Below are 13,504 nucleotides of genomic sequence, written 5' to 3'. Positions count from 1 at the left end.
GCTTAACCGCTATGCCACCCAGGCACCCCTAAATTTGCAAATATTTTATTTAGAAATTTTGCATTATTATTCAAAGCAACCTAGCCTACTGTTTTTGTCTGGAAGCACTGTCAATTTTCAATGTTAAGCTTCTAATGCTTTTTCTAAAGCAAGTGTTTCTTCATTCTATGCCCTGCTCAGTTCAACAGCACTGAAAAACCTGCTTCAAAAATCTGGTAGCATGCGTCCATAAGATCAAGTGGATTGGGGTTTTTTGAAAAGATGTCTTTGGGATAAAAAGATACCTAAATTCTTTTTATGGTAATTAGTTACTTAAGCCTTATTCCATGCTATCTACTGAGACAAGTTGTGGCAACTTTTATTTTGCTAGTAATGATCCATTCCATGTATTCCACTCCTGGAACACTAAGAAAGAGCTCAACAAGCTTTTGAAATTTTCTGAGAAGGTAAACTGAAAGCTGGAAATCTTTCCTGGTCTCCATAATATTAATTTATAAAATAAAGTCAGAAACAAACAGCTGGAAAATTGAATTCACACAAAGGGCAGCTTCAGGCCAAGATACCATTTGCTAAAATTCCTTGAATAATTCAAAAATGAATTCAAAGTACTAAGAACTACAGTTACCATGTTCAAGTAATGTATTGGAACTCAAGGTAAGCAAAAACTACCTTATTTAAACAATCAGCATTTAGGAATGTTCTTCCATTTAAAATCTTTGCGACTTCATTCTCCCAACTCACTTTAGATTTAAAATAGCATATTCTACATAAAAATTGAAAAAAATACTGAGCTTTGATTTTAAATATATAAACATACTATATTGATCAAGTATTAAAAAAACCAAAGGCAGTCTACATCTTTCACAAATGATGTTAAATGTTTATTCATCTAGTGAAACTTTCTAAATGTAAGACTGAGCTGGAACAATGATCTGCACAGAAAGTAATAAATGGTGGTTAGATTCCCAAGCCACTGACGAAGACTTAATTCATAAAACACCATACTATATTAGTATAGCAATACCTTTTTCTTCTGAAAGGCATAACATTTTTGTAAATAGATTAAAAGAAGTACCAGCCAAAACTTGGACTCCTCACAGACAAGGTATGCATAGAAGCTCCCTGTGTGCTCAGAGGAGAACATGGAGCACAGGTGTAATGGCTAAATGACCTCCCACTTTAGGCCCCCTGGGACTCTAGGGTGCAGTCCTTGAGCTTCCCAGTAGAACAAGGTGCATCTCTCCTGTTTTCAGTGGAGTACTGTGACATTTCTAAGCAGCGTAAATGCAAAAGTACTTTAGGAAGAAGGGAGCCTATCTTGCAGCAATACTGGGGAAAAGTTAAGTGTTTTGGTCCTGGAGACATACATTCCTCAGGATCCACTGCCTTTGATACCAAAAGATAACAGACATTTCACACTTAATTAGAAAATCAAAATAGTTATGACCTCTAAATAAAATATACATACCTTTATGAAAACTCCCAAATTTAACAGAAAATAACCGTTTAATAAATCATGCTATTTCCATACAATGGAATAGTCTGCAGACATTTTAAAATGAATTTTTATATAAAGTATTACTACAGAATACTTGTAATATAATACTTATAATACTTTTATTAAAGAATTAAAGTTTATGGAGTGCCTGGGTGGCATAGTCGTTAAGCATCTGCCTTCGGCTCAGGGCATGATCCCAGTGCTCTGGGATCGAGCCCCACATCAGGCTCCTCCACTATGAGCCTGCTTCTTCCTCTCCCACTCCCCCTGCTTGTATTCCCTCTCTTGCTGGCTGTCTCTGTCAAATAAATATATAAATAAAATCTTAAAAAAAAAAATAAAGTTTAAAAAAATGTACAGGAGGGTTTTCTCATCCAAAGAGGGGAAAAAAAAACTGAAAAAACTTTATTAAAGTAAGTCTACCTAAAAACAGGGACTGCAATTTTATAGTAAGTAGTAAAGAAATAATTATATTCATGGGACTTTATTTTGTAAGTAAAACCTGAAATCTATGTACGTACATTACCTTGTATTTAACAAAATTTTGGTTACAATTATGTGCTCTTTCATAGAGCTAATGAAAGTTAAACATTGAGAAACTGTTTTAGGAAAAGCATATGATCATTCACTTTGCTTTCACAGAACATTTATAAAAAACAATTTTAGAATTAAAAAAAAAAATCTAGAACACTTTCAAATTTCCCAAGGGCCACTCTTATTCCTTTGACATTGAAATCATTCCAGTTTGCAGCATCAATCACATCCATCATCCTTATCAGTTCTCTCATTTTTAATTGCTACAGGGTCTAATTCTGCCAGATTCTCTCATTTGTCAGTAGCTTATAAGCACCTATTTTTCAATATCATGTTCATCAACTACAGAAAATTCTACGCCTTTTGCAAATTTGCAAATTTCACTTTATCAAAAAATAGAAATTTAATTTGGGGTGTTCTATTAGTGAGTGCCCAACCTAAAAATGACTTACATCTGATAAAAGAGACAAATCCAAAAAGGTTGTCTGAGTGAAGGCCCATTCTATAAGTAATCAAATATAGAACTGTATTGAATGGCCCGGCTTCTCCATATAACCCTGTACTGCTGAAATGCAGAACGTGAATAGCTGGATATTAAGAACTCATGATTAATCATCTGCCATTTCTACTATCTATTTTGGTGATCAGAAGTAGTTTTACAGGGCGCCTGGGTGGCTCAGTCAGTTAAAGTCTGCCTTTAGCTCAGGTCATGGGATTGAGCCCCGTGTCAGGCTCCCTCCTCAGCGGGGAGTCTGTTTCTCCCTCTCCCCCTGCCCCTCCCCCTTGCTGGTGCATGCGTCTTCTCTCTCAAATAAATTTAAAAAAAAAAATACATATATGCATATTCATAGTTCATACATACGCAATAGTTTATATGTATATACATAAATTACACATACACGTAGAGAGCACAGAGTGCACGCACCGTGAGCACTCTATTTAAAAAAAATTTAAGAAATTTTCCCAGCTACAACCTACATAAACTACAAATAGAGAAAGCATTAAAGTTGGTCATGACAGAACGTGACAGAACATAACGTGCTACTCACGATACCTGGAGAAGACACAAACGCCAGCTGATGTTTATTCTGAGCCTTCTGAGCAGAGAGCATCTCACGACCTATATAAAGAGCTTGAGTCTGCAGTGCTGTTTTTATGCTGCATTTAAGTGGATTTGAAAGGCTACACCCGTATGTCCATAAAACGGAAAAGAACTTGAATAACTGAAAAACATCTTCTAGATGCACCTAAATTAAACAAATGACAGTGAAGTTTAATTTTTACTCACATTTAGTTGGTTCCAAATCCTCTTTCCATCCGTGTACAATTACAGAAAACAAATACTTTGTTGCAATGATTTGCCTTGTCTCATTATTTAAAAGTTTCCATACTTATTTTAACCAATGAGAAGTATGTAAAATGAATTCAAAGGACTCACTATAACTTTGCATTTGAACACACTGAACAACAACATGAGAAACAAAATAAGCAGAAAACCAAGACGTGTGATGCTGGGGAAGCCTCATTAGAAAGAATTCCAGGATGGACTAAGCGTCACCCATGGTGCCAAATGCTGCTGAGAGGGGTGAGACAAGCACACACTTGACCGCTGGACCTGGCAACACGGAGGTCACTGAAATTTCTTAACTGAGTTGCATATGCTAACTCACCCCCCTGAACAGCAGTTTCTCACTGGTAATGGAATTAACCAACCAATCAGACTGGGCTGCTGTGATGAGTAAATACATCACAGGCCTAACACGCTACTAGGCCCACGGCAATGTCCGTCTCCGGCCTACTGACTGGTGTCATGACGGTACCACTACTTCACAGGGCCCGTGTGTATTACCACATACTCTTCACTGTTTAAAAATCTACTTTCATTTTCATTAAAAACTGCCATAACAAAAATGCTCTGCTGTACCTTTTTAAAGGGAAGAGTATGCCTGAAAAAGATGAGCCTAGTACCTTTATGAAAAGTTTCATCAGAACCCTAAAATGAATGGCATCAGCACCACTGAGTATCATCTCAAACAGCCCAATAAGCAAGCGCAGATAGGCTCTGCTGTCTTCTTTCAGTTTTTCAGGATTCCACCACGTATCATCTACATGGACATGAAGAGAAAGAAAAACGATGAATAAACTTATGTGAACACACTGCTGGGAACTTTTCACTCAAGACAATATTTGTAGAGACAATAATTCTTCTAGAGTATCATATTGAAAAGTCACACTTTGTCCTACCTTTAGGAAAAGACTGAGGAGCCTTTAGTGCATGAATGAAATTTTTCAGTGAAAATATGAGTAAAACGGAGTCCTCCATAGCAACACGCTGGGCCATGTTGAGCTGCTCTATGTAATGTGCCCACAGTTCCACTGGAAGCTCTCTGTCCATCATCAACTCAAAATGCCATTCTGAGGGGATTTCCTGAAATGGTAAGGGAAACAAAAAGCATAAATATGAAGGAGTTCTGAACATGGGCTATACACAGGGGAACTGCAATGGATGTATGATTGCATAATATGCAAAATTTTGTCTCTACGTGCATTTAAGTGAGGAGAGGATTAATAGGTTTAACCAAATTTGTAAAGAGGTTCACCCATCACTATTTACAAAAGAAATACAAATAAGTTATCCACAGCTTCATTTTATATTTTCTTGAAACACTAACAAATGCTATTCATATAAATTGTGTTTTATCGAGCGGTACATTTCTACAGAGAAAGGAGTTGGATTTCTAGGAGACCCTTAGAGGGATCTTTCTCATGTCGCACGCTTAATTCCAATCTGAAGAGGGTGCACGGTAAAATCTCCAAATTTGCAAATAGTTCTAAACAAGTAGCAAAACCTGAGGGTGTTAAAAATTATACTGCAGATACTAAAAATCAGCATGAGAAAACATGAAGAAAAATCCTTAAAAAAAAAAATCAATTCTTAGTAAACAAAAAAATGAAGTAATATTTTGTTCAAGCACTAACATGCCTAGAAATTCATCACAAAGGGTAGTTAGTATAACTCAGATAATTACTCAATAAAGATAATACAGGGGAGAGTCAACTATGAGGTACAACACATCACAACCCTGAAATTCTATGAATCAATTAAATTTTCTAACTCACTACCTATTGCTACCCAAGGCTGCTTCACATTTCACCCCTAGTATCCAAAGATTTAGCATTTCAGCCCCCAATTTTCAGTGTTGCTATGATTAACAAGCCTGGTTGCCACTTTACTCAATGTTCCAGAGACTTTGCACTCCTTACCACTGCAGTAATGACACTTTCAAGCTTCTTTATTTTTTTCTGCAACAAACTGAAGACTCTTATCGCAAATGTAAAGTGAGTTTCTTTTAAAGATGAACAGCAAGAAACAAGCACAGCCATGATCACATGAAAAGTCACTTTCTGCTTCAGGCTAAAGCACTCCTTTTCCCCAATGCTTATTAAATCCTCCACCTTGAAAAATAAACATACTCCATTACTGGTAGCTCTTAGTTTGAATAAAACAATTTTTTCTACCTCAGACCTATCTGTGTTTTACATTTAAAGTGAGATGACATATATAAAGCCTTTAAAAAGTGGTAAGCACTGATTTCTAAGTAATAAAATTAATTTCAGAATTATAATGAACGTAATTGCATCTGGCAAGTGGATAAATGCTTTAAAATTACACACCTAACACCGTGACAAAGGTTTATTTACTAGTGCAAGAAAAAAAAATCCTTTTAGATATTATGCTATTTTAACAAAAAATGACTTTATATTTTAAATGACAGGAAACAGGAGAGTGAAAAAGTACACACTATTCTTACTAGCTGAATGTAAAACCACAAAAAAATTACATAAAATGTGGAAGATTTCGAACAATCTGCAGAATAGACTATGTAACACTATACATGCTTAAAGCATAACAAAGCAGTCAAAAAATGCAAAAGTTATTTTAAAAAATCTAGTAAAGCAAACACTGAGAATCTAATAAAATTATAAGAAGTCAGTCCAGGGCGGTCTTTGACAGCATACACACCATCTTTAACATTGAGGAAGGATCCCCTGAACTTATATTGTCAGCCAATAATGCAGTCATCTTCTGATTTGCTACACCAATCAGTTTTCCTGACTCTCTGCTTTTAATCACATTTTCAAGAGCTGTTAAAAAAAAAAAAAAAATTGAACAGAGAAGACCCTTATATCACCAATACTCACCTAAAGAATTCTGTAGAGTAAGAAATTTAGGCAGAAGTTTCCCAATTTTCCCATGAAGGTTTGCTCTATATTTTTCCTTTTATCCAACTGTGAATCTACCTGTGGGTCAGCTTCCTTTTCACTGTAGTTGACTGTTGAAAAACGTGGGGAAGAGGCTTGCCACAGCCCCTCCCCAACAGTCAAAATCTGCATACAACTTTTGACTCCTCAAAAACTTAACTACTAATGGCCTAAGCCTTAACCAGAAGCCTTAACATAATGTAAACAATTAACACATATTTTATATATGTGTCATATACTGTATTATCACAATAATGTAACTTAGAGAAAAAAATACTATTTAAATAATTCTAAAGAAAAGAAAATGTATTTAGAGTACTGTATTTATTTTAAAAATACCTGCATTTAAGTGAATCTGTGCGCTTCAAACCTTTGTTCAAGGGTCAACTGTAGGTTTTTGACCTTGGCAAAAATTTTAAAAATCTTGCTGACACACATAGATCATAGCAAACATGATTTCAAATAAAAATTAGAGCCAACTTTTAATTGTACTTACCTTCTTCTTAAAGTTTTTAAAGTGTTTTTTCCCCCCTCAAAGGTAACTAAATTTCTTACCTTCTTTCCAGCCTCTTAATACAGGGTGCAGAGAGCAAATTCCTGATTTCGATAAATACACAGCGATTTTCGTGTCGGCGGATTCCACATCATCGCTGACAATAATCATAAATGGCAGCAGATGCCCCACCACCTGATTTGACAACTGATCATTTTCACTCAGTATCTTTTCCTTAACTAGTATGTCTGCTGCTACCTCAAGTACCTTGTACCTGAGACACAAACACATTTCGTTGAGAGACCCATTAGAAACTTAAATTCAGCAAAAAAACATTATACTGCTCCCGCTCAACTGACACTACCCTGATCTCCTCACCAAACACATTATTCAGAGACACTGAGACAATTACTCAAAATCCATGCTAATAAAAGAGAGCTACTTGGGACACTAATCTTAAACTGCTAACTCTGTCAATTTTTTTTTTTTTGAGAAATCATTACGTTAACTGTAACATAAAACATATATCTCACGATGTATCTCAACTCCACCAAAAATCAGGGATTCACTCACGAGTTTAAAAAATACCTGAACACACCCTATGTGCTAAGAACTAAATACGACAGATACAAAAATCTATTCCTCCCCAAAGGAGCTTAGGTCATTTTTTTCCGTGCAAAAAGCTTACATTCCAAAAATGAAATAACTAGGGCTCATCAAACACTACAGAAGGTGACGATGTGCCTCTGAGCTTATTTTAATATGTTTACTTGTAATTATAGATATGCTATCCTTGTAAAAACAATCAAATAGAACTATATCACGCAGAAAATTAAAATTACTTCCCATCCTACTTCCCAGATTTCAGTATGTCACCCATTATATCCTCTCTCCATTTTATTAAAATTCCAAACATAGTGAATAGTCTAATGAACCCCCACAAACCCTAATTCTTTTTATAACTTACATTATGATCCATTCCACTACCATGACCAAAGGGCCAGGTAACTAAACTATAAGATGCAAAAATGTAAAGAAAAAAAATAATAAAACTGAAACTGATATAGAATTCTGTCAATTCAAAATAGCATGAGGAGAAATGGATACGTACCATTCCCTATTTTTTGAAAGTTCTGCTCTTCGAAAGAGACTGAGGAGATTTGAAACTATCACTTCCGAACTAAAGTGTTGTTTGAAAATCTGAAGAAGAAACATACATGAGTAAATTTCCACTTGCTTCAGATACATATGGTGCTTGTTAAATGAACTTTAAAAAATAATGAATTATAGAGTTTATCTCCCAACCGTCCACATATAATTTCAAAGCTTTATGAGAGCAGCTTCTCGAAAGTGGCATTTATGAGACAACTTTCCATGATCCCAAGGTATTTACTATTGATAAAAACTCAAAAAGCACTTTTCCCTTTTGAAGAACATCCACATACATAAAGTTGTGCAATCTACCTTTTCCCATGAGCTTTCCTTAACCAAGCTGAAGTCTATGCTATCAAGAGAACAAATTTCCAATGAAGGAATAATTTCCAAATATGTTCCTGCCTAGAACAGAGAATCACCTGGGAAGAGTAAGAAAGTATTTACAAAGTGTATATTTCAACAAACAACAAATTCACTCACCTTAAAAGCATTTATAGCTGACAAAACAACATCCACGCTATCATCACCTAATCGGGTTAAAACAGCTTCTTTTATGAAAGACTCATCGACACTCTCCTAAGCGAAAGAAAAAAATACATAAATTTGGTTGCTGCTAAAACCTCGTAACAGTTTACACTAGAAAGAAAGCTTAGTTTTATGAAAGTACTCCAGATTATCAGTCAAGAAATACAGGCTCTGTCCTGGACACAAATTCAAACACTCTAAGCATACTTGCACTGAACTAGATAATCTCTAAAGGGCCTTTTTAGATGAGTAATTATTTGGTACAAACTTTTCCTAGTTTCTACTGAAAATACCATAGAATATGTGTAATCCAAACATAATTTTTGCATTAAGAAATTCGTCTTGTTAAATAAGAGCCCAAATGTTGAGTGTGCATAGACTAAAGAATCAGAACGTATAGGTTTACATCCTAGCTCCACCACTTACCTGCTGTGTGACCTGCAGCAAGTTACTTTACCCATCCAGGTCTCACTATTCTCGTCCATAAAATAGAGTAAATAATAGTACTTACCTCAAAGGACTACTACAAAATGAAATAATACATGCTGCATTTAGAACAAGGCCTTACACACGGTAAGTACTGTTAAAAGTTAGCTATCAGTATCAAGATTTTTGTAAGGATAAGTACATTTGCTGAGAAGCCAGCTGCCAGTCTGTCAAAAAGGGATCCTATTTTTCTTAATCAACAAAAGAAAAGAAAGCATATAATCACTCAAAGTAACGGAAAAATAAGACTACAAGCCAACCTAAATATATCCCTACCTGTAGATGGTGAAAAAAATATATCTAAATAATGCTACAAAAGAGTAACAGGGCACCGTGCTGGGAGAGAAAACCAAAATCCCGAGAATTCACAAAACTGAAGTCCAAGTCTCGTGTATCAAATGTCACCCAAATTTTCTCTAGAGCTAACAAGCAGCCAAATAACCCAATGTGAAATTCTAGAATAGAATCTATGTTCTGTCACTGATGGAGAAGGGAAAATGAAATCAAAGCACGCAGAGAAAGACAGTAACTGTAATTACAACACTTAAACCTGAAAGGTAGAGATATCCAGTGCCCTCTATTGAAAAACTAACCAGATCCAGAAGAGGACAGGGGAGGAAGAGATTAAAAGAAGGTTGAGAACAGCTTCAGGAGTATTAGGAGATTCCAGGAATCCCGTTTTCATTCTAGACAATGGAATCTTGCAGCACAACAAAAACCAGTATTCAACAGTTTAATTACCCAAAAAATCAGTAATACATACTTATAAGCAGTTTGTGAAACATAACTTACACCAGATCAGAAATGAATCAAACCGAGCAACAGATTACAAATTTGAGTACTACGTCAACCATTATTAAAAACATTCTCACAGGTCCTAATGCTTTTGTTACTTACAGATCATTTTAAAATTAAGTAACTCAAAAATATTAAAAATATAAAACAAAAATTTTTTCAGTCCAATATTTAAAAACCCTACAAAACCAATAAAACTCAAACTGAAATAAATTTACTATGGTAATTATGATTAGCTGAAATTAAAGTCTACTTGTGATATGAATCTGGTTCTACCAACCATGACACAAGTTCGAGTTCAGCATGTTTATATTACTATGTGCCATGGGGAAACAACTCTAGGACCACTTTTCTTCCCGAAAAATATTCCAAATATGCAAACAGTAGTACATACACGAGAGGATTTCAGATATCACAGAGATTAACACTCCCATTTCAATTATAGTAACTACCATAAAATATCTATACCAATTAGCTCTTCAAACCCATGATTTGATGGCTATGTAAAAAAAAAAAAAAAAAAAGAGTCCATTTAAAGCAAGAGAAAAATTCTAAGAACACAGATAAGCAGTAAGCAAACACAGCAAAGTCGTAAAGGTATTGCTTGAAGGGCTGAAGTCTGAAATATACTGCTTCATCTGAATCACTGCAAAGTCTTTGTAAAATATCCTAGTATAAAGACATTACTTACAAATTAAGTGAGCCTTTGTACTTCCTATCTACCGCCACCAAAAGGTGAAACGCAACTGCAGGTACTGAGCTCATGGAACGGGTTCCAAAAGCTCTTGCTCCCGTGTCTCCAAACACACTCACGTTGAACTTGAGACCATCAGAGTCAAATTTTTAAAACTAAAACATTCGCAGATAATCTGTGAGCCTCTGTAAATGATCTAGAAATTCTAGTCTGAAAAACACTTAACTAAATAATAATCTGCAACGTGGAGGGGCGCCTGGGTGGCACAGCGGTTAAGCGTCTGCCTTCGGCTCAGGGCGTGATCCCGGCGTTATGGGATCGAGCCCCACATCAGGCTCCTCCTCTATGAGCCTGCTTCTTCCTCTCCCACTCCCCCTGCGTGTTCCCTCTCTTGCTGGCTGTCTCTATCTCTGTCAAATAAATAAATAAAATCTTTAAAAAAAAAAAAAAATCAACGTGGAAACATGTGAAGAGTTGTTATTAGAGCACACAAAGGTTAAAGTGCTGGCTGCTGGCATGCATGGTCCTAAATCTTTGTCCAATGTACTCCCACCTGCTTTATTTGTCTTATGTCTGTAATTATACACAATATCAATTGTAGTTGGGAACTTCAATTTCTTATTCTAGAATGACACTGTTCATCATAAGGATAAAAATATCACAAATGAAGCTATTTGACACAAACCTCTGATGTTTTCATATTTTTCAGATGATTAATGGCCAGAAGTCTCACAGCAGCAAGTGGATGATTCAGACTGAGCATCAAGGAGGTATCAGAATCTGCTAAAAACTATAGGATTCATCACAATCACCAAATGATTTCACCATTAAATCTGAGCAGCATCTGATCAAGAATAAAAACTAGAGAAAACCATCCCCAAATGCCCAATATATTTGATAACAACCATCTAATTTCAGAAACCAAGAAGTAAAGTAAAATCTTTGTCTCTAGAACATGGTATGAGTTACAACAGATGAACCAAATGTGTATTGTTAACGTTGTGGTTTTGAGTACCCTTGTGTCTATGGGTAGGTTTAAGCAATTCTGTTAAGTAACTGTGCATTCTTTATGTAGATCTGACTCCAGACTGAGAAGTACCTAAAATAAATCATTGTATTAGCGTCTAAATGAAAATATAAATTAAAAAAAACTGGTCACTGAAGACAGAAAGCAATTCATCTAAATGATACGAGAGTCAAATTTATGACAAGTTACTTCACTTATGTAATCAGACTAAGAAGGAAATCTGTATCATTCTAAGATTTGGAAATGAAACGGCATTAAAGATGGAAGTCTAATTAAGGAATAGAAAAATCAATCACATTTCTCTTCATAATATTTATCTTCAAAGCTAATTGTAAGAACTGCTTAACTTTTAGTGGAAAAATTCAGGGTAAATCACCAGGAAATTTCTAGTTCTAACATGCTCATGAAATTAAAATCCACCTCCCTTTTTCTAATCAATGATTTAAACAGCCACATGTAGCTAGTGGGTACTGCACTGGAAAGTGCAGATATGGGAGAAAAATAAGGACACGCCGCAAACTAAGTGAAGTCACCTTTTAGTGATTGCTAAGGATCATTTGTAACATTTCCAAATAATACTCTTCTTGAGGGGAGTCTGGGTGGCTCAGTCGTTAAGCTTCTGCCTTTGGCTCAGGGCGTGATCCCAGAGTTCTGGGATCGAGCCCCAAATCAGGCTCCTCCGCTGGGAGCCTGCTGCTTCCTCTCCCTCTCCCCCTGCTTGTGTTCCCTCTCTCGCTGGCTGTCTCTCTCGGTCAAAGAAATAAATAAAATCTTTAAAAAAAAAAAGTACTCTTCTTGAAATAAGTATCACATTCAGTTATTTAAATTACTGTGCCTTTTCCCAATGATTCAAACCCTGCCTCAGAGCCTTACTTCAGGGAACTAGGTAAGCTGTACTAAATCGCACCTGTCCATAAAACTTTCCAAAGAAAGGCGGGAAATAACAAATTTCCTTCCAGAGCTTTTCGAAGAACCACACAAATATACCTGTAACTGTAGTAATCTCTCTTGAAGAAAAACTTACCTGATACTTTCCTCCACTTGTAGAAAGAGAGATAAACTGATGAAAAAGTTCTTGTTTATTTATATCTGTAATTTCTTTAAGACGTTCCTCCAGTACAACATCTAATGTTCTGGGATATCTGGGAAGAAATTAATGAGTTAATTATTCTTAGTGAAGTTACTGCCCACACACACCATACAACACATATACAAAAAGGCATAAACAAAACTTAAAAAATTACTGAGACTTACAATTTTAATAAATGGTATATGTAAAACCAAATGATATTAATCAAGTTTGTTACTATGACTATTGCAACATAATGTCTCTCTATAAAAAAAATTATACTCTCTACAGTCTCCATACAGCCCCTATTCCCTATATGAAAATCTTATTTCAAATATACCTAAATACCCCACCTGTCTTCCTCAAGGGGGGGAAGAAAAGAACAGCCTCTTTACAATCCACTCACTGTATTACGACGTGACCTGTGTATCTTCTTTTTGTAAATGGAGAAGCACACATTAGAGAAGGGCACAAACACAACTTACTTGCTTTCTAGAAGTCTGACAAGTGGAAGAAACTGTTCGTTAAGCAAAGACACTTTATCAGGATTGATTTCTTCCTGTGAACTATATGAAATATACTCTTCAAAAAGAAGGCTGCAAAACAAAGCAAGTAGCAGACATGAGAGCTACTATTTACTGAGTACCCATTATGTTCCAGATGCTTTAGAATTATTATCTGCCACACTTCCACAAGGCAGAAGTCATATACAAAAACTGGGGCTAAGAATTCTTGTAATTTGCCTGAGATCAAAGGAGGAGAACCACCCACCATAGCCAACATTTAGCGAGCCCTACTGTGCTGTAAGAAGTAGAGCAGGTTTTCAACCCCAGTTTGATTGCGGAGCCCGCACTCTACACAGTACTTCTCGCATATGCTACCATTTAATTCACAAGCCAACTCTGTGAGCAAGGGGCACGAATGACACACACCAGCAGACGGGCCAATGTTACACAACAGCAAAA

At 35.9% G+C, this 13,504-nt stretch overlaps 1 protein-coding gene across 3 annotated transcripts in view; it reads right to left on the bottom strand.

The window, feature by feature from the left end:
* HEATR1 (HEAT repeat containing 1) overlaps positions 1-13,504 on the bottom strand; it is a 54,979-nt gene that overhangs the window by 32,592 nt on the left and 8,883 nt on the right. For all 3 annotated transcript variants that reach the window (XM_019809293.2, XM_034662450.1, XM_019809291.2), the window contains exons 10-20: positions 13,025-13,135; positions 12,495-12,612; positions 11,129-11,233; positions 8,424-8,519; positions 7,900-7,988; positions 6,851-7,062; positions 6,057-6,178; positions 5,297-5,488; positions 4,277-4,460; positions 4,001-4,137; positions 3,087-3,279 (exon numbers count right to left, since the gene is read on the bottom strand). In XM_019809293.2, coding sequence (XP_019664852.1) covers positions 3,087-3,279; positions 4,001-4,137; positions 4,277-4,460; positions 5,297-5,488; positions 6,057-6,178; positions 6,851-7,062; positions 7,900-7,988; positions 8,424-8,519; positions 11,129-11,233; positions 12,495-12,612; positions 13,025-13,135 — 1,559 coding nt within the window. The remainder of the gene's footprint in view (positions 1-3,086; positions 3,280-4,000; positions 4,138-4,276; positions 4,461-5,296; positions 5,489-6,056; positions 6,179-6,850; positions 7,063-7,899; positions 7,989-8,423; positions 8,520-11,128; positions 11,234-12,494; positions 12,613-13,024; positions 13,136-13,504) is intronic.

The sequence above is a fragment of the Ailuropoda melanoleuca genome, chromosome 6 (assembly GCF_002007445.2).
Source record: "Ailuropoda melanoleuca isolate Jingjing chromosome 6, ASM200744v2, whole genome shotgun sequence".
Classification (NCBI taxonomy): Eukaryota; Metazoa; Chordata; class Mammalia; order Carnivora; family Ursidae; genus Ailuropoda; species Ailuropoda melanoleuca.
This window is presented reverse-complemented; position numbering and strand designations above follow the sequence as displayed.